Raw genomic sequence first — 24,795 nt, 5'->3', positions numbered from 1 at the left:
CAGAGCTTTAGAGGATTTGCAGAGAAGAATGGGAGAAACTCCCCAAATACAGGTGTGCCAAGCTTGTAGCGTCATACCCAAGAAGACTCAAGGCTGTAATCGCTGCCAAAGGTGCTTCAACAAAGTACTGAGTAAAGGGTCTGAATACTTATGTAAATGTAATATTTCATATTTTATTTTATAAATGAGGAAAATGTCTAAAAACCTGTTTTTGCTTTTCATTATGGGGTATTGTGTGTAGATTGATGAGGGGAAAAAAAACAATTTAATCAATTTTAGAACAAGGCTGTAACGTATCAAAATGTGGAAAAAGTCAAGGGGTCTGAATACTTTCCGAAGGCACTGTATTTCACATGACTGGGAATACAGATGTGCATCTGTTGTTCACAGATACCTTTAAAATAAAAAATGGACATGGATCAGAAAACCAGTCAGTATCTGGTGTGACCACCATTTGCCTCATGTAGCTTGACACATCTCCTTCGCATAGAGTTGATCAGGCTGTTGATTGTGGCCTGTGGAATGTTGTCCCGCTCCTCTTCAATGGCTGTGCGAAGTTGCTGGATATTGGCAGGAACTGGAACACATTGTCGTACATGTCGATCCAGAGCATCCCAAACAAGCTCAATTGGTGACAGGTCTGGTGAGTATGCAGGCCATGGAAGAACTGGGACATTTTCAGCTTCCAGAAATTGTGTACAGATCCATGCAACATTATCATGCTGAAACATGAGGTGATGGCAGTGGATGAATGGCACAACAATGGGCCTCAGGATCTCGTCACGGTATCTCTGTGCATTCAAATTGCCATTGATAAAATGCAATTGTGTTCGTTATCCGTAGCTTATACCTGCCCATACCATAACCCCACCGCCACCATGGGGCACTATGTTCACAACGCTGACATCAGCAAACCGCACGCCCACACAATGCCATACACGGGGTCTGCAGTTGTGAGGCCGGTTGGACGTACTGCCAAATTCTCTAAAATGGCTTATGGTATAGAAATTAACATTAAATTACCTAGCAACACCTCTGGTGGACAATTCTGCAGTCAGCATGCAAATTGCACGCTCCCTCAAAACTTGAGACATCTGTGGCATTGTGTTGTGTGACAAAACTGCAGATTTTAGAGTGGCCTTTTATTGTCCCCAGCACAAGGTGCACCTCTGTAATGATCATGTTGTTTAATCAGCTTCTTGATATGCCACACCTGTCAGGTGGATGGATTATCTTGGCAAAGGAGAAATTATCACTAACAGGGATGTAAACAAATTTGTGCACAAAATTGGAAAGAAATAAGCTTTTTGTGCATATGGAACATTTCTGGGATATTTTATTTCAGCTCATGAAACATGGGACCAACACTTTACATGTTGCGTTTATATTTTTGTTCAGTATAGATTTGTACATAATGAAAATGTTATGAGATACTCCAATATTGTCTAACATAAATTGTTATTGCTAGCTATATGGAGTGGGATTAGCTTCTTTCTGTGTCATTGTACAAAAACATTACTTATTTCATGTGCTGAGAACATTTTGACCCAGGTCACTTTGCTATTTAGCTCATAATGAAATCGGTCTGAAGAACTGGACCTAAATCGTTTTTTACAAAATGTATGTTGTGCACAAAATTAAATTAAAAAACATTTTGAGAAGTAATTTAACTTTCACAATATTCATTATTTTTCAAACAAATGTTTCTTGGAGTATCATTTTAAACATACAAGTTATTTTAGAACTGTTTCTGATTGAGGCTGGCACATGAGTAGGCATGTAGAATGGCAGTGTGACCAAACCCTTTGGTAGTCAAGGCACATCAACCAGAGCATTACTTTATATGTTATTGAGACTCATACAGTATTTTCAGAGTAGGGGATTAGGGGCTGAGTGGTGAACAGGTAATCGATTCACATACACGGCCTTTGACTTCACACATAAATAATGATAAAATCATTGTTTTAATCACTTTGGCAACCAAGCTTTGCCATCAAAGATAAATGTAGGGCAAACTATGCCCTCACATCTCATTGAAAAAAGACGCTTTATCTAGCACTAACTCACTAAGCTGTTTGTTAAATGAAATATACCGACTTTCTTCTGTCTAGCTAAAGTTTACGTGAGTAAAAATAGTCTTTTGGGGGGCTTTTTCCATTGTGATCCAGGGCCTTGCGAGTTGTTGTTGTTGTTGTGATCCAGGGCCTTGCGAGTTGTTGTTGTTGTGATCCAGGGCCTTGTGAGTTGTTGTTGTTTAGTGCATCCGGAGGGAAGGGCTTCTCGTCTCTGTGATTGGTTGCTGTGGATGTCTCTGTGACAGTGAGCAGGAAGTGTAGCTGTCTGCTCTCTAGTTTGCTGTGATTTCGTGTTATACTGCTCTCCTCTTCTCTTTTTATCTGTCTCTCTCTCCCTCCTCTCTCTCTAACTGTCCACCCAGTGTTAGGAGAAGAGAGAAGTGTGTGAGTGAGCAAGGAGCACGGAGACCACGGTGCTAAGGGCCAGAGGGAGAACGAGGGGTCGTAGGTCAACGCTGGAGCTGACAGCTGGATGGAGGGAATAAAAAGAAATGAAGAAGAATGTCTTATGAATAGAACAGAATAAAGAGTCAGGGGTGAAAGTAAGGCGGTTCGGTCCGGTACGGCGTCCTGGTAAAATAAATAGTGGGGGTACGCCGTACCGGTAAAACATGAGCCTATCACAATAATTAAAACAAAATGTGAAGAAAACTGGAGGCTACTACACCATTATTTATCATTAGGCTACCGCATGTCAGAGGCATGAAAAATGAGTGAATGGACTTGAAAACGGGTGGTATAGCCTACGCGCCAATATGCGATGTGGTTAGATGAGAACACTGAAATTTTACCAAGGCAGAGATTAATGGCCGACACCGAGACGCACACGGACAGCAGTGGATGCATAAATTCTGGCCTAATGACAATCGCCAAAATGTCATTACACTTTGTGGTGTTTTGAGTAACAGATGTCTCTTTCCATTCACCACTGTTTGGAGGCTGGAAATATGTTGCTAGTGGATGAACGTGCATGGGTAGCCTACTAAAGGAGCCCTTTGAAGTGACTGACAATCAGATGAGAACATCATGACTGGTTGTGTTTATGCCACAATAGTAGGTCATACATTAAAAAAGTTACATGACAAATCTTTATGACTAGGCCCACAGAGATCCTATTGAATTAATAGGGATTTTATATGTAATTCTATGATTAAGCACGTGCACACATAGGAGGTCCTGTACTGGGCAGAAATTCAATCTACTTTCACCCCTGGTCAGATGACATAGAAGAGAACCCCAGTGCTTTTGGATGTAAACATAATATTTCGTTAGCACTTTACGGTACCGAAATGACCAGGTATTACTTAAAAAGTCGACATAACGTGGTAATAACACAGTTTAATGATTTACGTGCTTGTTTCTTGAGGATTGATTAAAACAAGCACAACTGGGTATCATTAGGTAACAAGTAGTTTCTAATTGTGTTGAATAAGTACCAGAAAGTACCCTTTGATACCACATAATTTCCTAGTAAATACCAAGTTAATACCAATGAAAAAAGTAAAATATTGTTATATTGAACTTTCGAATGCGTCTCTGATCAGAATGTGAATTCTCCTCCAAGTCGTGACCTTGTTGTCTTTTTAACAGTGCACCTCTACGCTATAGTTAGGAGATAATACTGTCCCCTACTTGCCTTGCAGCTAGGGTTCAGTGAGTTGTAAACTGTGAGATGGGCCACATGAAGACTGTACGTGTGCGTCATGACGGTTTAGGGTTTCACAAAAGTGGAGCACTGAGGTGAAATGAGGAAGTCAAATGCTCACGGTTTGTGCTCGTCTCACTCTACATGTCACTTACTTGCAAGTACAGTACTTTCAAAATTAAGACAGAGTATGTGCCCACAGTACAGTGCGTGCGATCAATTTCATTTCAATTCAGTCCACTGAAATGGAATTGACCCCAACCCTTGTAGAGTGTATGTGCATTTTTGTTTGCACAATTCCCAGGTTATGCAGAAATCCGGATTTGAGGATTCCAGATTTTCTGCTTATTCCCTTCTGATTACTAACTGTAAGTCTCTCTGGATAAGAGCGTCTGCTAAATGACTAAAATGTAAAATGTAAATGATTCAGGGAATCTTACAACTGGGATTTCTGGCAAACCTGGGAATTTTGGGAAAGTTACCGGAATTTTGCAACCCAAGTCACACTGTTGAGATGGGAAAACATTGTTATGAAGTTGAACATGTGCTCTTTATGTGAAATATTATTAATTTTTCCCCCCACAAAATTACACTACTTAAAAGGCACTCTATTCGTAGAATGAACCATATAGCAATGTATATGTGAGAGGATGATGTGTGTTTACCTCTACAGCTCTTGCCGTCCCTCTGCAGCATCCCAGTCACACAGCTACACACAGTTCCCATCCCTTTACTGGTGCAGATCTGCTCACAGCCTCCGTTACCCACCTCACACCAGTCCGACTCTAATATACACACAAAATGGTGAATCACACACATACTGGTATTTATATAAACTCACACATCCTGGTATTTACATAAACTCACACATACTGGTATTTACATAAACTCACACATCCTGGTATTTACATAAACTCACACATACTGGTATTTACATAAACTCACACATCCTGGTATTTACATAAACTCACACATACTGGTATTTACATAAACTCACACATCCTGGTATTTACATAAACTCACACATACTGGTATTTACATAAACTCACACATACTGGTATTTACATAAACTCACACATACTGGTATTTACATAAACTCACAAATACTGGTATTTACATAAACTCACACATACTGGTATTTACATGAACTCACACGTACTGGTATTTACAGTGGGGAAAAAAAGTATTTAGTCAGCCACCAATTGTGCAAATTCTCCCACTTAAAAAGATGAGAGAGGCCTGTAATTTTCATCATAGGTACACGTCAACTATGACAGACAAAATGAGAGAAAAAAATTCCAGAAAATCACATTGTAGGATTTTTTATGAATTTATTTGCAAATTATGGTGGAAAATAAGTATTTGGTCAATAACAAAAGTTTCTCAATACTTTGTTATATACCCTTTGTTGGCAATGACACAGGTCAAACGTTTTCTGTAAGTCTTCACAAGGTTTTCACACACTGTTGCTGGTATTTTGGCCCATTCCTCCATGCAGATCTCCTCTAGAGCAGTGATGTTTTGGGGCTGTCGCTGGGCAACACTGACTTTCAACTCCCCTCCAAAGATTTTCTATGGGGTTGAGATCTGGAGACTGGCTAGGCCACTCCAGGACCTTGAAATGCTTCTTACGAAGCCACTCCTTCGTTGCCCGGGCGGTGTGTTTGGGATCATTGTCATGCTGAAAGACCCAGCCACGTTTCATCTTCAATGCCCTTGCTGATGGAAGGAGGTTTTCACTCAAAATCTCACGATACATGGCCCCATTCATTCTTTCCTTTACACGGATCAGTCGTCCTGGTCCCTTTGCAGAAAAACAGCCCCAAAGCATGATGTTTCCACCCCATGCTTCACAGTAGGTATGGTGTTCTTTGGATGCAACTCAGCATTCTTTGTCCTCCAAACACGACGAGTTGAGTTTTTACCAAAAAGTTATATTTTGGTTTCATCTGACCATATAACATTCTCCCAATCCTCTTCTGGATCATCCAAATGCACTCTAGCAAACTTCAGATGGGCCTGGACATGTACTGGCTTAAGCAAGGGGACACGTCTGGCACTGCAGGATTTGAGTCCCTGGCGGCGTAGTGTGTTACTGATGGTAGGCTTTGTTACTTTGGTCCCAGCTCTCTGCAGGTCATTCACTAGGTCCCCCCGTGTGGTTCTGGAATTTTTGCTCACCGTTCTTGTGATCATTTTGACCCTGCGGGGTGAGATCTTGCGTGGAGCCCCAGATCGAGGGAGATTATCAGTGGTCTTGTATGTCTTCCATTTCCCAATAATTGCTCCCACAGTTGATTTCTTCAAACCAAGCTGCTTACCTATTGCAGATTCAGTCTTCCCAGCCTGGTGCAGGTCTACAATTTTGTTTCTGGTGTCCTTTGACAGCTCTTTGGTCTTGGCCATAGTGGAGTTTGGAGTGTGACTGTTTGAGGTTGTGGACAGGTGTCTTTTATACTGATAACAAGTTCAAACAGGTGCCACTAATACAGGTAACGAGTGGAGGACAGAGGAGCCTCTTAAAGAAGAAGTTACAGGTCTGTGAGAGCCAGAAATCTTGCTTGTTTGTAGGTGACCAAATACTTATTTTCCACCATCATTTGCAAATAAATTCATAAAAAATCCTACAATGTTATTTTCTGGAAAAAAATATCTCAATTTGTCTGTCATAGTTGACGTGTACCCATGATGAAAATTACAGGCCTCTCTCATCTTTTTAAGTGGGAGAACTTGCACAATTGGTGGCTGACTAAATACTTTTTTTCCCCACTGTACATAATCGCACAAATACTGGTATTTACATAAACTCACACGTACTGGTATTTACATAATCGCACAAATACTGGTATTTACATAAACTCACACGTACTGCATGCAGATGTAGCACTCGGACAACAGACACAGACAATACACACATGCACACACACAAGCATGCATACACTAAGGCGACATGTCTGTATCACATACACACATACATACGTGCACACACACACACACACACACACACACACTAGGGCAACACTGATCTGTACCTCTCCTTCTGATGGGTCCTACAGTGAGGATCTGCTCCTTATGATCGCTGTAGTCTGAGTACATCCTCCTGTTGTGAGGACAGTTCTACACACACACACACACACACACACACACCTGTATTAAGGTGGCATAACATAGCCATTTAAGCATGCTTCACAACGTTAGATTTGTTATCATTTGCTGCTTATAAAAACTTTGGGCTGGTTTCCTGGACAAAGATTAAACTGGTTCTGGATGTAATTCAGTGTTCATCACCATGTTCAGTGTGCAGTGTTCAGGGTCTCCTCACCACTTTGCAGGCATTGATCTCGTGGTCACACAGCGACACGTCACAGTGGAGGTGGACCTCGTCGTAGTCCCCGATGAACTTGAAGACGGTGACGTGGAAGCGGCAGGTGAGGGACACCCCGTTCTCAGCCATGCCGATGGTGTTGTCCTTGATGTTGGGACAACTTCATAGATAGAGAAAGAGAAGTTAGTGTGGTCCTTTGTTGTCCTACAGTACAACATATTGTCTGTTCCGTCTGTCCGTCTGTTTGTCTGTCTGTCATTTGTGCAATGTGTAGTGGAAAGGGTGCTATTTTGGCTGCAGACATTTCCTATGTTATTTTGAGCCTACCCTCTCTCTATGATGATGTAGCGGAGCCGGTCGCTGCTGTAGCGGGACGGCGTGGCCCAGCACATATTGACAATGAGGATGAGCTGGTTCTCGTCGGCCCCCTCCACAAACACCCCCACGAAGAGGATGTCCCGCGTGCTCAGCACCACCTCGCCCTCGCGGTATGGCTGGTGGTACGACGAGTTCTTGTACAGCGCCATCTTAGTGATGAAGTTGCCCTCCTGGGTGGGGAGGGTGAGGTTGATCACACTGGAGAAAGGGATTAGGGCGAGAGAGGGAGAGACATAGGAAGGGGGGAGAGAGATGGAGAGAGGGAAGGAGGGAGAGAGAAGGTGAGGGATATCAGTGAATAAACTCTCTATAAGGAGTCAGGCGATGGAAAACATTGGTCTTGTGTGGAGCAGTCCTTTTCCGTGTGCGCATGAGGCCAACTAAATGGTATAACGTTGCGGATAAAGTCGTAATGACAAAATGTAATGTGTAGAACATTAACATACAACGAGCATGAGAAAGTCTATCACTGGTGAGGTACGTTTCTAAAAACCAAGTGAAATCGCAAAAAAAAACTGTCTGGACACTTCTTTAACATGCTGTTTACATCCAAAACATGGATTTGGTTTTAAAAAAGTGAACTTGTCCTTTAAAGGCCCAGCGCAGTCAAAAACGTGATTTTCCAGTGTATTATATACACATTTCCACACTATGAGTTTGGAATAATAGTGGGGAATTGTGAAAATGATGATAATGCTCTTTTAGTGTAAGGGCTGTTTGAAAATATAGCCTGAAATTTCTGCCTGTTTTGGTAGGATGGACTTTTGGCCTGCCTGGTGACATCACCATGTGGTAAATTAGTTAATAGACCAATAAGAAAGACAGTTCCAAACCTCTCTACCAATAACAGCTAGTTTTCAGTTTTCCCCTCCCCACTCAGACCACTCCCTGACAGTCATAGTAAAAGTCTTGCTTGAGAAATTGTTCTTTGCCAAGAAGCTATTTTTGTTAATTTTTTACAATTTTAATTGAAAACAATCACAATTGTTATCCAGAAATGATTTGATATTTAGAAGCTGCATTGGACCTTTAAGACATGGCACATCTCTACCATTCACATAAATGTATAGATATAAAACTATGTTTCCTGTAGGATTACAACATTTTGCTAACTCTCCCAAAATTACCAAGTTTTCAGGAAATCATGATTTGAGGATTCAAGATTTCCTTCTTAGATTTCCCTTCTGATTCTGGGAATCTTACAATTGGGATTTCTGGAAAACCTGGGAATTTCGGGAAAGTTACTGGAATTTTGCAACACTACTGTTGAGAAAAAGTAGGTCCTCTAACCTGAGCATGGGCTTGAGCACGGTCTCCAGGGATATTTTGAGGTCTAGCTCGTAGGCGCAGGAAAACTCCACGTTGATTGTCTTGTCCCTGGTGATGATGTTGCCAGTGTTGTTCACGCTTTCAATCCACACTGTATTCTTGTACATGATGTGTGTGCTGTTGGACTGGAACAAAAAAAAGGCAGATATTTTGAAGCTACAAATGCCAGACAATAAACGTCATTACAGTAAGTATAGTATGCCTATTGGTCGGGGAAGAGATTTCATCAGTAACATGGAGCCCTACTGGCCCTTGGGATAGGAGATGACAGGTCTACCCTATTTGCTATACAGACTATAGCAGTGTTTCTCACCAATACAATTGAGTCCTATTACCCCTTGGGGATGAGTCACAAGCCTAAGGAATGTGTTCGCCACCAGTAGTTGGAAGTAGCACTCTAACCACTGGTCCAGGATCAGATATTTTTCCATCCCCCTAATGATTACAGTTTTGTTTAAAGGTAGAATAATTTGACTGTAGATCTGTGGCAACCTTTACGATACAGCCACGTGGCCCTTGGTGTTGTTTATGTAGAAGGAGATCACTGATATAGGGTCAGATAATATTATCACACCCCTAATGATTAAGGTCAGATTTGAAGAATTATCTACCGATCCTAGATCTGTGGTTAATTACCTGTACGATGGAGCCGCAATGACCCTTAGTGTTGTTGATGTGAAAGGAGATGAAGTCCTCTCCCTCAATGCCGGGGCAGTGCTGGTCGTTGATCCTCACGTCCTCACGCTCAAAGCCCAGCTGGAAGAGCTTACACTTGGAGATGGACACCTCCATCTGGGCGTGCTTACACGTCACCTCTGCCTGGATGATGTCATCCTCATCTAGTGGGAAAACACAGGGGTTGAGAATCGTAAGACTACGGTAGCTACCTTGTATACAGTTGCTAGATTTGGGCTTGGGTCGTGTTCAAACTTGAAGTAGTTCTGTCCTTGAGCTGTTCTTCTCTATAAATGTTCTGTATTATGCCATGTTTCATGTTTTGTGTGGACCCCAGGAAGATTAGCTGCTGCCTTTGCAACAGCTAATAGAGATCCTAATAAAAGACCAAATACCAAACAGTACTCCCTTTCCGTGCCTAATGAACACGACCCATGTATTTCTTGTAAGAGATTTGATCAAAATGAGACTGAGCTGGATAAATAAATTATTGAGATAAAAAATAAACATGTCTACATAGAGATAAAATAAACATTTATCTTGTATAGCCTAATGATTACCACCACCCCCTCGCTCATCCCCCTTCCCTGACTCCCCTCCCCCACACTCCCCCATCACACTCACCCCCAGCGTTGTTGGGCAGCTCGGGGCAGCCACACAGGTCTCCCCCGTTTTCCTGCTCACACGTGTTGTTGGTGCAGATCTCTCCTGCGCAGGGGTCGTAGATCCATTCTGCTAAAGATAGATCCAGGCACAATGTTAGCTGTCACACCACAACCACCCAACTGAACGACTGTCATTCTTGAAGAGCCTAATGCTATGTTTTATAAATGTACCTCAAATTTCCCTGCAAACCCCCCACAGACATTAATGCATGCTCAAAGTTCAAGTTACCCGTATATAAAGTGCCTTCAGTATTCATACCCCTTGACTTATTCCACATTTTGTTGTGTTACAGCCTGAATTCAAAATTGATTACACAATACCCCCATAATGACAAAGTAACGCATATTTTTATTCATTTTTGCAAATGTATTGAAAATGAAATACAGAAATATCTCATTTACATAAGTATTAACAACCCTTGGCTATGACACTCCAAATTGAGCTCAGGTGCATCCAATTTCCTTGAATCATCCTTGTCACTACAACTTGATTGAGTCCACCTGCAGCCTCACAACCGCAGACCACTTGTATGGTGTTGTGTGTGCGAGCGGTTTGCTGATGCCAATGTTGAGAACAGAGTGCCCCATGGTGGCGGTGGGGTTATGGTACGGGCAGGCATTAGCTACGGACAATAAACACAATTGCATTTTATCGATGGCATTTTGAATGCACAGAGATACCGTGACGAGATCCTGAGGCCCATTGTCATGCCATTCATCCGCTGCCATCACCTCATGTTTCAGCATGATAGTGCACGGCCCCATGTCGCAAGGATCTGTACACAATTCCTGGAAGCTGAAAATGTCCCAGTTCATCCTTGGCCTGCATACTCACCAGACATGTCATCCATTGAGCATGTTTTGAATGCTTTGGATCGATGTGTACAACAGCGTGTTCCAGTTCCATTGAAGAGGAGAGGGACAACATTCCACAGGCTACAATCAACAGCCTCAGGGAAGAGGCAACTCCGGGATGCTGACCTTCTAGGCAGAATTGTAAAGAAAAAGCCATATCTCAGACTGGCCAATAAAAATAAAAGATGGGCAGTCTGAGATATGGCATTTTCTTTGCAACTCTGGCTAGAAGGTCAGCATCCCGGAGTCGCCTCTTCCCTGTTGACGTTGAGACTGGTGTTTTGCGGGTACTATTTAATGAAGCTCCCAGTTAAGGACCTGTGAGGTGTCTGTTTCTCAAACTAGACACTCTAATGTATTTGTCCTCTTGCTCAGTTGTGCACCGGGCCTCCCACTCCTCTTTCTATTCTGGTTAGAGCCATTTTGCGCTGTTCTGTGACGGGAGTAGTACACAGCGTTGTATGAGATCTTCAGTTTATTGGCAATTTCTTGCATGGAATAGCCTTCATTTCTCAGAACAAGAATAGAATGACGAGTTTCAGAAGAAAGTTCTTTGTTTCTGGCCATTTTGAGCCTGTAATCGAACCCACAATTGCTGATGCTCCAGATACTCAACCAGTCTCAAGAAGGCCAGTTTTATTGCTTCTTTAATCAGCACAACATTTTTCAGCTGTGCTAGCATAATTGCAAAATGGTTTTCTAATGATCAATTAGCCTTTTAAAATTATAAATTTGGATTAGCAAACACAACGTCCCATTGGAACACAGGACTGATGGTTGCTGATAATGGGCCTCTTGACGCCTATGTAGATATTCCATAAAAAATCAGACATTTCCAGCTACAATAGCCATTTACAACATTAACAATGTCTACACTGTTTTTCTGATCAATTTGATGTATTTTAATGGACAAAAAAAATGCTTTTCTTTCGCAAACAAGGACATTTCTAAGTGACCCCAAACTTTTGAACGGTAGTGTATGTAAATGAGATACTTCTATATTTAATTTTCAATACATTTTCAAACATTTCTAAAAACATGTTTTCACTTTGTCATGATGGGGTATTGTGTGTAGGTGGTTGAGAAAAAAATCTATTTAATCCATTTTGAATTCAGGCTGTAACACAACAAAATGTGGAATAAGTCAAGGGGTTTGAATACTTTCTGAAGGCACTGTAGCTGAAGTTTGAAACAATGAAAGCCATTGCACAATGTGTTTCTGTATTACATCGCACATTGGTAGCGTGTACAATATAGTAGGAACAATAATGGTCCAAGGACTTACTCCTGCAGAACTCTTAGAGGGAAAAAATGTAAGAAAGCAATGGAACTGTCTTCGAGGTTCACATTTGAATTTGAGTTTCTTAGTATGTTCTAAATATTATTTATCAAACTGCACAAATTGGTACCTATTCACCCTCGTGCCTCCCTTTGTAACCCCACTCCAGAAAGCCATTATTTCCTGCCAGTGGCGCCATGCCCCCATAACCGTCCCCATCCCGTGCCCTTACAGCAGTTCTCCTGGGCGATCCATTTTGTGGTGAGCGTGCCCAGGGAGCGGCAGGCCTCGGCGTAGGCAGCCAGTGAGCCGCACACCTGGGCCTTGCGGTGGTTGTAGCAGCCGTCCAGGTAGCAGGACTGGTAGAAGGGCCTGGGGTCCAGCAGGCCGTGGCAGGGCTGGAAGAAGCCCTTCATCTGGGTGAGCTTCTGGCACCCCTCCTCGCCCTGGAGGCCCAGCACGGCCGTGTTCTCGCACGACTGGGCCAGCGCCACGTACTGGGTCTCGTCACAGCTGGGGGAGGGAGAGAGAAGAGATGGGAGGTAGAGGTTGAGTTGGGGAGATCCATCCATGCTTTTGAATGCACCAATCTGTTTTAATTAGCACCACTACATTCTCCAGAAATCCTAGGAGATTCTGGACTGCCAAATAACCAGCAAACCAATTTTTTTAAGCTAAAAAAAAAACAGAACAAAAAACAGACTAATTGTCTATCTCTCCCATGTCACCCCTTTCCATCCCTCCTCTCCCACTCACCTATTCTGCATGCCATTGGTCTTCCAGCTCTGGGCCAGCTCCAGGGCGCTGACGGCCGGCTTCCCGCGGGAGGTGATATAGTCGTCAGTGGGGTCTCCGTTGAAGTTGCCGCAAAGGCCACACACCTTAATAATAATACATATGTCTTTTATAGCTCTCATAGTTATTTTCTAAAACCCAAAGACACTTTACAATAACCATATAATGCATTACATACTGTAACGCTTATATAATGCTCTACAATCATAAGGAAATCAACAAACCTTGTTTTGCAGCCGCTGGCCCATGGTGATACTGAGCGTGTTGAAGCGGTTGTAGCGCACCTGGATGTCCTGTGGCGTGTCGATGACCAGGAAGCCCTCCGACGTGGAGACGCGCGTCATTAAACCTGTGACGAATGGTACCGACACGGGCGTGCCGTTCACCTGGATAGGAGGAGGAGGAGAGAGCTGTGAGATTCATGCACACTGACGTGGTCAGACTTTTAAAGTACACATACACAAATAACTATGTACGACTCACCATCCAAACTAATACAAATACACACATTTCACATGCATTCTTTTCATAATAAACAGATGATAAAGTGATGCAATTTTTTTTACTCATCCATCCATTAATTAATTAATCTATTAATCATCCATCCCTCTTTTCCCCTCACCTTCACGGTGCTCCCGGAGATCAGTATATTCTCCTCGTTGATATAGAGGTATGCGTGGGAGATGGTGGTGAGGTTGGGCGTGCTCCACTTGTCGAAGTTGGCGATGAGCTGGAAGGAGAGGTCGGGTAGCTTGTGGCAGTTGGTGGACAGTACGAAGGAGCAGGAGGCAGGCAGACGCAGGGACGCCCCGTCAAAGGTCCTGAAGACGCCGCCGCCAGATGCCACGCAGTGCTGCGAGCGCCGGGCAAAGCAGCCGCGCACGCCGTGGTGCAGGGCGCACTCCTCCTCGGCCTTGCAGCGGCGCGGGTCGCACTGGATGAGGTTGCGGCCGATGCACTGGCAGCGCTTGGTGCAGTCGCCATTCCAGAACAGCTGTTTGGGCTGGCGAAGAGAGACATAAGTTATGACAATACAGTGCCTTCAGAAAGTATTCATACCCCTTGACTTTTCCTAAATGTTTTGTGTTACAGCCTGAATTAAAAATATATTACTATTTTTGTTTTTCACCCATTTACAAACAATACCCCATAATGACAAAGTGAAAACATGTTTTTAGAAATGTTTGCAAATTTATCGAAAACTAAATACAGAAATATCTCATCACCCCTGAGTCAATACTTTGTAGAACCACCTTTGCCAGCAATTACAGCTGTAATCAAAACTGTGACTTGGCCACTCAGGAACATTCACTGTCATCTTGGTAAGTAACTTCAGTGTAGATTTGGCCTTGTGTTTTATGTTATTGTCCTGCTGAAAGGTGAATTCATCTCCCAGTGTCTGGTGGAAAGCAGACTGAACCAGGTTTTCCTCTAGGATTTTGACTGTGCTTAGCTCCATCCTCACTTTTCTCCCATCACAGCCATTAAACTCCGTAACTGTTTTAAAGTCAACATTGAGCGGTTTCCTTCCTGTCCGGCAACTGGGTTAGGAAGGACGCCTGTATCTTTGTAGTGACTGGGTGTATTGATACACCATCCAAAGTGTAATTAATAACTTCACCATGCTCAAAGGGATATTCAATGTCTGCTTTTTTTTTTACCCATCTACCAATAGGTGTCCTTCTTTGCGAGGCATTGAAAAACCTCCCTGGTCTTGGTGGTTGAATCTGTGTTTGAAATTCACTGCTCGACTGAGGGACCTTATAGATCATTTTATGTGTGGGGTACAGAGATAAGGTAGTCATTCAAAAATCCTGTTAAACATTATTATTGCACATAGAGTGAGTCCATGCAACTTATGTGACTTTTGTTAAGCAAATTTTTACTCCAGAACTTATTTAGGCTTTCCATAACAAAGGGGTTGAATACTTATTGACTCAAGACATTCAGCTTTTCATTTTAAATAAATGTATAAACAATTTGAAAAACATAATTCCACTTTGATATTATGGGGTATTGCATGTAGGTCAGTGACACAAAATCTCAATTTAATCAATTTTAAATTCAGTCTAACACAACATTTGGAAAAAGTCAAGGAATGTGAATACTTTCTGAAAGCACTGTATGTGCAGTTTTAATGTTACAATATGTAAACCTCTAGTTGAGGATTTCAAAGGCCGAATATCATTCAATAATGTTCAGTTCACACAACAGACAATTAATTAGTGTAAGTAGTGTCTGTGTACTCTCACGAGCCATAATTGAAATCTCGAGCTAACTCCCCAGGAAACCGGGAACATTCCCAGAACATTAGCTAAGATTCCCATTAAGTTCAAGTTTTATCTAACATTAGGATGATAACATCCCCAAAACATTCAAATAATGTTTTTGATTAAAAAATAAAATAATTAAATGAGATATCCTTACAATGTTCTCCTGACATTCACTAAAATGTTGTGCACAACATCTGTAACAACCACCACAGAACATTCCTCCAAAGTTCTCATTAGGTTTCCAGGTAATGTAATAACAACGTACCACTAATGTTTTTACCAGCAAACCTAAATTTGTTCTGTTAAAGTTCCCAGCAAATGTTCTCATAACACAAAAACTGTGCAGTCATGCTGATGATCATATAATGTTTGTATAAAACATTCTCCTGATGTTGCAAGAACGTTCCTAGTACACATTTTGTCTGATCTTTAAAAGTTCCCAGATGTTTCTTTAGGTTGTGGGAAGAGTCTGTTGGGAACATTGTGGGGACATCACAAAATATATGTTCCCAAAACTCAAAAAACTGTCCAAATGTGCAGATGATTATACAATCTTTCTTTTAGGGTGCAAAAAACATTCACCTTGTGTTAAAAGAACGTTCCCAGAACCCATTTGTTATGTTCTTTAAAAGTTCATAAAACATTTCATCAGGTTGTGGAAACATTGTGGGGATATGACAAGAGATAGGTTCCCATAACACTAAAATGGTCCATTTGTGCTGACATTCACATGATGTTTGTATCAGTGTGTATAAAATATAAATTGTTGACAGAACAGCCTTTCTGAGTTCTTTAAAGGTTCCCAGAACATTTAATTAGGCTGTGGGAACAGTCTGGGTAAATTACAAGAGATAGGTTCCCAAAACACAAAATGTGCACTGTTGTGATAGCATTCATAAACATTAAAGTTAGGAATGTTGACAACTGGTCTAGGTTCTTTAAAGGTTCCCAGTGCATTTCATTATGTTATGGGAGTTGTCTGGGATGTTGCAAGAATATTCTTGTGATATTCACGAAGGTTGCACAGAACATTCCCACAATGTTGCACAATTACCAAATAACTCTGTTTTAATGACGTTCATAGCATATTTGGTATTATCCCTTCTTAGACATAACTAAACCAGGGAAATATTAGTAACTGGGTTATTCACCATCACTTCACCCATCCTCTTTATAATTTGCATTATATTTACAAGGTATCCAACACTATGGGTGCTGATTTAGGATCACTTTTGCTTTTCAGACCATGCAAAATAAGACATGGGGGACCATATCAAGCGTCTCAAATTAGCAATTATATCGGGTGTGTTTAAAAAAAAGTTAAACAGTACATTTCTACACACGTTTTTTTTTTTTACAGTTAGTCCAAATTTTGCATTTCTGACTGGATTTATAAATCTGGACCAAATAAAGACATCCTCTCTTTTAGTAGAGTATAGCTGAGCCTCAATTTCACGTTAACTTTTTTATTACTTTTTTAAGAACATGGTTAAAGAATGTGTGATTGAACCTGCAATCTTCAGATCTGCAACCAGATCATTAATCATCTTCACCAACAGTGGATAGCTGTGGCCTTACACGTTTCTTTCAGTCTAATGTGATCAATCAGGACACAGAACACAATTTCTGAGTTATTAACATTTTCACATTCTCTTCATATGCTGTGTACTTGTAACATTTTTCTCTTTGCTATTGCACTTTTTTTGCTATTCATGATTTTAATTGAAAACAATAACAGTAAGGTACTTCATTGTTACCCAGAAATGATTTGATATTGAGATTAAAACACCTGCATTGGACAATTGTGTGCCGCCCAATGGGACTCCCGGTCACGACCAGTTGTGACACAGCCCGGGATAGAACCCGGGTCTGTAGTGACGCCTCAAGCACTGTGATGTAGTGCCTTAGACCACTTTGCCACTCGGGAGGCTGCTTTGGACCTTTAAATCAATAAAAGATTGTTGCATTGAACTTCAATATGTTTTGATATATTTCAGAATGGCTATTGCATGCATTTCTGTGATTAGATTGAAATTAAGAAAAGGTCAAATTGTTTTCTAATTTAGTTTGAAGGTTCGGAGCCTGTATTTGATAAGCATATGAATGCACAAGAATAAAAGTTATTTAAAGGAAGCTCAATCCAACTAAAATCACATTTCATAAGACTTTCAACACGTGATGAAGAAAGAAAATCATAAAATACAGTGTTACAAGTACACAGCGTATGAAGAGGATGGGAACATTTGAATAAACTCAGAAATTGCATTCTGTGTCCTGATTGACCATATTAGACTGAAAGAACCCCGCAATACAGCTATTCCCTGGTGGAGCAGAGGGTTAACCCAATGAGTCCCACCGTAATGCCGGCATGATTTAGGACTTCTAACCCCTTTTATACATTATGTGTAATACAGACTACAGACGATCGCGTGTACTACAGTTTAAACTACAGATATCTGGGTTATACTATTGGATTTGTCTATTTCGTCTGCATCCGTAGAGACCAACCATTAGTCTGTGTGATTAACGGGGGCTGCTAGAGCGGTCTTTGTGAGACAAGGGCAGATACCGAATGGGCCAAGCCAGGTCTTTTTTTTTATTACAAAAACGTATGTAGAGTCCGAATGGTTTGAGCTACAAACTATTAAAAGCTATCTATGAAAAGCTGAGACACACTACGTCGTGAAGGACTGAAATCCTGCAGCGCCCGCAAGGTCCCCCTGCTCAAGAAAGGACATATACAGGGCCGTCTGAAGTTTGCCAATGAACATCTGAATGATTCAGAGGAGAACTGGGTGAAAGTGCTGTGGTCAGATGAGACCAAAATCGAGCTCTTTGGCATCAACTCAACTAGCCGTGTTTGGAGGAGGAGGAATGCTGCCTATGACCCCAAGAACACCATCCCCACCGTCAAACATGGAGGTGGAAACATTATGCTTTGGGGGTGTTTTTCTGCTAAGGGGACAGGACAACTTCACTGCATCAAAAGGGACGATGGACGGGGCCATGTACCGTCAAATCTTGGGTGAGAACCTCCTTCCCTCAGCCAGGGCATTGAAAATGGGTCGTGGATGGGTATTCCAGCATGACAATGACCCAAAACACAAGGCCAAGGCAACAAAGGAGTGGCTCAAGAAGAAGCACATTAAGGTCCTGGAGTGGCCTAGCCAGTCTCCAGACCTTAAACCCATAGAAAATTTGTGGAGGGAGGTGAAGGTTCAAGTTGCCAAACGTCAGCCTCGAAACCTTAATGACTTGGAGAAGATCTGCAAAGAGGAGTGGAACAAAATCCCTCCTGAGATGTGTGCAAACCTGGTGGCCAACTACAAGAAACGTCTGACCTCTGTGATTGCCAACAAGGGTTTTGCCACCAAGTACTAAGTCATGTTTTGCAGAGGGGTCAAATACTTATTTCCCTCATTAAAATGCAAATCAATTTCTAACATTTTTGACATGTGTTTTTCTGGATTTTTTTGTTGTTATTCTTTCTCTCACTGTTCAAATAAACCTACCATTACAATTATAGACTGATCATGTCTTTGTCAGTGGGCAAACATACAAAATCAGCAGGGGATCAAATACTTTTTTCCCTCACTGTATGTCTTGAAAACTTGATTGCTGACATGCAAAACATTTTGGGACTATATCGACAATGGACTAATGAAACAAATATCAAAATATATTTTTGGGGTGGAATTTTTCTTTAAACATTGTATCAATGCCATCACAACTGAGCATATTTTGTGTTTTGGGAACCTCTCTCTTTTAATGTACCCACACTGTTCCCAAAATTAAATGTTCTGGGAACCTTTAAAGAACTCAGAAAGGTTGTTCTGTCAACATTCTTGCAGCATTAAAGGAATGGTCTGTGCTCCCTGATACAAACATTATCTGAATGTCAGCCCAACTGGACAGTTTTAGTGTTTTGTCATATGCCCACAATGTTCCCACAACCTAAAGAAACAAATCGGGAAACCTTTAAAGAACAGACAAAATGTGTTCTGGGAACGTTCTTGTAACAACAGGTAAAGGTTTTTTCACCCTAAAAAAACATTGAAGATTCATCCGCACAACTGGACAGTTTTTTATTTTGGGAACACATATTTTGTGATGTCCCCACAATGTTCTCACCAGACTGTTCCCACAACCTAATGAAACATTATGGGAACCTTTAAAGAACAGATTAATTGTGTTCTAGGAACGTTCTTGCAACATCTGGCAAATGTTTTATATAAACATTCTATAATCATCAGCACAACTGGACAGTTTTTGTGTTATGAGAACATTTGCCGCGACCTAACGTATGTTCTGGGAACTTTCCCAGAACCAATTTTGGTTTGCTGGGTAGCATGTCAGGTGTATATGATTGGCTGTGGAGAGAGACTACTGTCGGTGTGATTGACTCACCTCATAGTACTTGCCATCCGTGTAGCAGCCACAGTTCTGGGGCAGGATGCAGCCCTTGCCGTTGAGGACGTATCCCTGGTCACACTGACAGCCCTCCACACAGTCCTGGGTGCACTCCCTCTGGCCGCGGGCTGGGGCACACTGCGGCTGGCACACGGACATGCAGCCAGAGTAGTGGCTGTTGGCTGGGCACGTCAGCACTGTGGAAGGAGAAAAATAATCATGTCCTCAACGAAGATGTGGGTTGAGTAGAAAATGGCACCCTATTCCTTATGTACAATAGTGCACTAGTAAAACATTATGTAGACAGACATGATTACATTTTTTCATTTACCTGGCATTGGTACACTGGCCAGATTACAAGCCTGGGTGCATTTAGTGGATGATAGATGCAGAATAGTTATTCATGTGACAATGTATGTCATTGTGTAGGAGGGTTACATAAAGCTGCTGCTTGTGATTAATCTCTCCCTTAATAATATGATTGAAAACTCCATGTAACCTTTTCGAAAGTATAAGTTATTATTATTATCTAGTAGGCCATTTCTATTGAAGTGTAGTCCCATGTGAGATAAGTCACCAGCTGGGCTGAAGAGAATTCAACTCAACTCAATCAACTTGATTTATGCCCTAATTATTATTGTACTCACCACAGGGCGTGTCACTCCTCCAGCCTAACACGCGCACCCCCTGGGTCTGGCATGTGCTGGTGTAGATCTGCAGCCAGTTGCAAATGGTCTCCGGGGCGCCCTGGTCCAGGCACGTGTCCTGCAGGCAGCTCTGGTAGAAGAACGCTGGCGCCACCTTGCTGTGACAGCGCGCAAACACACCACCACGGTCCACGATCAACCCGCACAGACGTACAGCCTCGGGCTCCACAAACACATAAAGCCCGTCGCCCAGGTGGAATCGGATTCCCGTGTAACCCCCACCTTCAACATTGATGCCTCCTGCCTCGACATTTTGGGTCCCGCCTTCCACATTGACATCCGTGACAAGGAGAGGGGCGTCGACGGCGCCGAGGCCTCTCTCGACCAATCCGCAACGCGGGCACGAGTCGCCGCAGCCCACCTGGCAGAAGGTGTCCCGATCAGCCCAGGCCATGCCCCAGTCGCTGGTGGTGAGGGTGGGTGGAGAGGAGAGTGGAATGCCCTGGCACAGGCCGCAGGTGGCGTTGTAGAGGCGTCTGGGCAGCGTGAGCAGGAGCAGGGTGTTCCAGTCGAAGGCCACCTTCAGGCCAAAGTCCGTCTCCACCACCAGCTGCATGCCGAAGGTGAAGATGTGGACCTTTCCTGGCCCCAGCTTCAGAGGCAGGTACAGACGCTCCTTATTCACCTAGGAGATAGCATTGGAGAAAGATTCATGTCTGTGTGTGCATGTGTGTATGTGTTTGTGTATGTGTTTGTGTGTGTATGTTGGGGTGTCATGCAGTTAGAAAAGCTAGCTACTTTAACTTGATTGATAGCCTGAAATGGCTTCTTGGTAGTGAATTATGAGGTTGGGAGATTTGGAACCTATCTGGGCTAGCTAAAGCAAACTTCATAAAGTTGACAGGTGGCTAGTAGTATTACAGAGAAACAATCCTCATTAATCTACGCACAATACCCCATAACAACAAAGCCAAAACAGGTTATTAGTTATTTTTTATTTTAAATTAAACTGAAATATCAAATTTACATAAGTATTCAGACCGTTTACTCAGTACTTTGTTGAAACACCTTTGGCAGTGATTACAGCCTTGAGTCTTCTTGGGTATGACGCTACAAGCTTGGCACACCTGTATTTGGGGAGTTTCTCCCATTCTTCTCAAGCTCTGTCAGGTTGGATGGGGAGCTATTTTCAGGTCTCTCCAGAGGTGTTTGATCGGGTTCATGTCCGGGCTCTGGTTGGGCCACTCAAGGACATTCAGAGACTTGTTCCGAAGCCACTCCTGCGTTGTCTTGGCTGTGGGTCGTTGTCCTGTTGGAAGGTGAACCTTCAACCCAGTCTGAGGTCCTGAGCGCTCTGGAGCAGGTTTTCATCAAGGATCTCTCTGTATTTGCTCCGTTCATCTTTCCCTCGATCCTGACTAGTCTCCCAGTCCCTGCCGCTGTAAAACATCCCCACAGCATGATGCTGCCACCACGTTTCACCGTAAGGATGGTGCCAGGATTCCTCCAGACGTGACGCTTTGCATTCAGGCCAAAGAGTTCAATATTGGTTTCTTCAGACCAGAAAATCTTGTTTCTCATGGTCTGAGAGTACTTGAGGTGCCGTTTGGCAAACTCCAAGCGGGCTGTCATGTGCCTTTTACTGAGAAGTGGCTTCCGTCTGGCCACTCTACCATAAAGGCCTGATTGGTGGAGTGCTGCAGAGATGGTTGTCCTTCTGGAATGTTTTCCCATCTCCACAGAGGAACTCTGGAGCTCTGTCAGAGTAACCATTGGGTTCTTGGTTACCAAACTTCTTCCATTTAAGAATGATGGAGGGCACTGTTCTTGGGAACCTACAATGCTGCAGACATTTTTTGTTACCTTTCCCCAGATCTGTGCCTCGACACAATCCTGTCTTGGAGCTCTACGGACAATTCCTTCAACCTCATGGCTTGGTTTTTGCTCTGACATGCACTGTCAACTGTGAGACCTTATATAGACAGGTGTGTGCCTTTCCAAATCATGTCCAATCAATTGAATTGACTACAGGTGGACTCCAATCAAGTTGTTGAAACATCTCAAGGATGATCAATGGAAACAGGATGCACCTGAGCAAAATTTCGAGTCTCAAAGCAAAGGGTCTGAATACTTATGTAAATAAGGTATTTCTATTTTTTATTTTTAATACATTTGCAAACATTTCTAAAAACCTGTTTTCACTTTGTCATTATGGGGTATTGTGAGTAGATTGATGAGGATTTTTATTTATTTAATCCATTTTAGAAAATAAGGCTGTAAACATAACAAAATGTGGAAAAAGGTAAGGGGTCTGAATACTTTCCGAATGCACTGTATATATATATATACAGTCGTGGTCAAAAGTTTTGAGAATGACACAAGTATTGGTCTTCACAAAGTTCGCTGCTTCAGTGTTATGAGATATTTTTGTCAGATGTTACTATGGTATACTGAAGTATAATTACAAGCATTCCATAAGTGTCAAAGGCTTTATTTGACAATTACATTAAGTTTATGCAAAGAGTCAATATTTGCAGTGTTGACCCTTCTTTTTCAAGACCTCTGCAATCCGCCCTGGCATGCTGTCAATTAACTTCTGGGCCACATCCTGACTGATGGCAGCCCATTCTTGCATAATCAATGCTTGGAGTTTGTCAGAATTTGTGGGTTTTTGTTTGTCCACCCGCCTCTTGAGGATCGACCACAAGTTCTCAATGGGATTAAGGTCTGGGGAATTTCCTTGCCATGGACCCAAAATGTCGATGTTTTGTTCGCCGAGCCACTTAGTTATCACTTTTGCCTTATGGCAAGGTGCTTCGTCATGTTGGAAAAGGCATTGGTCGTCACCAAACTGTTCTTGGATGGTTGGGAGAAGTTGCTCTCTGAGGATGTGTTGGTACCATTCTTTATTCATGGCTGTGTTCTTAGGCAAAATTGTGAGTGAGCCCACTCCCTTGGCTGAGAAGCAACCCCACACATGAATGGTCTCAGGATGCTTTACTGTTGGCATGACACAGGACTGATGGTAGCACTCACCTTGTCTTCTCTGGACAAGGTGTTTTCCGGATGCCCCAAACAATCGGAAAGGGAATTCAGAGAAAATGACTTTACCCCAGTCCTCAGCAGTCCAATCCCTGTACCTTTTGCAGAATATCAGTCTGTCCCTGATGTTTTTCCTGGAGAGAAGTGGCTTCTTTGCTGCCCTTCTTGACACCAGGCCATCCTCCAAAAGTCTTCGCCTCACTGTGCGTGCAGATTCACTCACACCTGAGCAAGCTCTGCACTGGTGGTGCCCCGATCCCGCAGCTGAATCAACTTTAGGAGATGGTCCTGGCGCTTGCTGGACTTTCTTGGACGCCCTGACGCCTTCTTCACAACACTTGAACCTCTCTCCTTGAAGTTCTTGATGATCCGATAAATGGTTGATTTAGGTGCAATCTTACTAGCGGCAATATCCTTGCCTGTGAAGCTCTTTTTGTGCAAAGCAATGATGATGGCACGTGTTTCCTTGCAGATAACCATGGTTAACAGAGGAAGAACAATGATTTCAAGCACCACCCTCCTTTTAAAGCTTCCAGTCTGTTATTCTAACTCAATCAGCATGACAGAGTGATCTCAAGCCTTGTCCTCATCAACACTCTCACCTATGTTAATGAGAGAATCACTGACATGATGGCAGCTGGAACTTTTGTGGCAGGGCTGAAATGCAGTGGAAATGTTTTTTGGGGATTAAGTTCATTTTCATGGAAAAGAGGGACTTTGCAATTAATTGCAATTCATCTGATCACTCTTCATGACATTCTGGAGTATATGCAAATTGCCATCATCAAAACTGAGGCAGCAGACTTTGTGAAAATTAGTATTTGTGTCATTCTCAAAACTTTTGACCACGACTGTATGTACAGTGAGGGAAAAAAGTATTTGATCCCCTGCTGATTTTGTACATTTGCCCACTGACAAAGAAATGATCAGTCTATAATTTTAATGCTAGGTTTATTTGAACATTGAGACACAGAATAACAACAAAAAAATCCAGAAAAACGCATGTCTAAAATGTTATAAATTGATTTGCATTTTAATGAGGGAAAAAAGTATTTGACCCCCTCTCAATCAGAAAGATTTCTGGCTCGCAGGTGTCTTTTATACAGGTAACAAGCTGAGATTAGGAGCACACTCTTAAAGGGAGCCTTGGCGTTTTTCCTATTTTGTTGCATTACAACCTGTAATTAAAATTGATTTTTATTTGGATTTCATGTAATGGACATACACAAAATCGTCCAAATTGGTGAAATGAAATTTAAAAAATAAGTTGTTTCAAAAAATTAACTAACGGAAAAGTGGTGCGTGCATATGTATTCACCCCCTTTGCGATGAAGCCCCTAAATAAGATCTGGTGCAACCAATTACCTTCAGAAGTCACATAATTAGTTAAATAAAGTCCACC

General features: G+C 42.3%; 1 protein-coding gene across 1 annotated transcript in view; it reads right to left on the bottom strand.

Annotated features, from left to right (window-relative positions):
• Nucleotides 1-1,339: 1,339 nt before the first annotated feature.
• Nucleotides 1,340-24,795, bottom strand: part of LOC123492144 (tubulin-specific chaperone cofactor E-like protein) — an 88,460-nt gene continuing 65,004 nt past the window's right edge. The window contains exons 22-36 of the mRNA XM_045224141.1: nt 20,716-21,036; nt 20,352-20,568; nt 19,702-19,901; nt 13,644-14,024; nt 13,246-13,407; nt 12,983-13,107; nt 12,459-12,739; nt 10,052-10,162; nt 9,389-9,591; nt 8,714-8,877; nt 7,373-7,621; nt 7,043-7,205; nt 6,753-6,837; nt 4,386-4,505; nt 1,340-2,543 (exon numbers count right to left, since the gene is read on the bottom strand). Of these exons, the coding sequence (XP_045080076.1) occupies nt 2,440-2,543; nt 4,386-4,505; nt 6,753-6,837; nt 7,043-7,205; nt 7,373-7,621; nt 8,714-8,877; nt 9,389-9,591; nt 10,052-10,162; nt 12,459-12,739; nt 12,983-13,107; nt 13,246-13,407; nt 13,644-14,024; nt 19,702-19,901; nt 20,352-20,568; nt 20,716-21,036 (2,886 nt within the window). The 3' untranslated portion in view covers nt 1,340-2,439. The remainder of the gene's footprint in view (nt 2,544-4,385; nt 4,506-6,752; nt 6,838-7,042; nt 7,206-7,372; nt 7,622-8,713; nt 8,878-9,388; nt 9,592-10,051; nt 10,163-12,458; nt 12,740-12,982; nt 13,108-13,245; nt 13,408-13,643; nt 14,025-19,701; nt 19,902-20,351; nt 20,569-20,715; nt 21,037-24,795) is intronic.

This window comes from Coregonus clupeaformis, chromosome 13 (genome assembly GCF_020615455.1).
Source record: "Coregonus clupeaformis isolate EN_2021a chromosome 13, ASM2061545v1, whole genome shotgun sequence".
NCBI classification, from domain to species: domain Eukaryota; kingdom Metazoa; phylum Chordata; class Actinopteri; order Salmoniformes; family Salmonidae; genus Coregonus; species Coregonus clupeaformis.
Note: the sequence above shows the minus strand (reverse complement) of the source record. Positions and strands in the feature narration are given on the sequence as shown.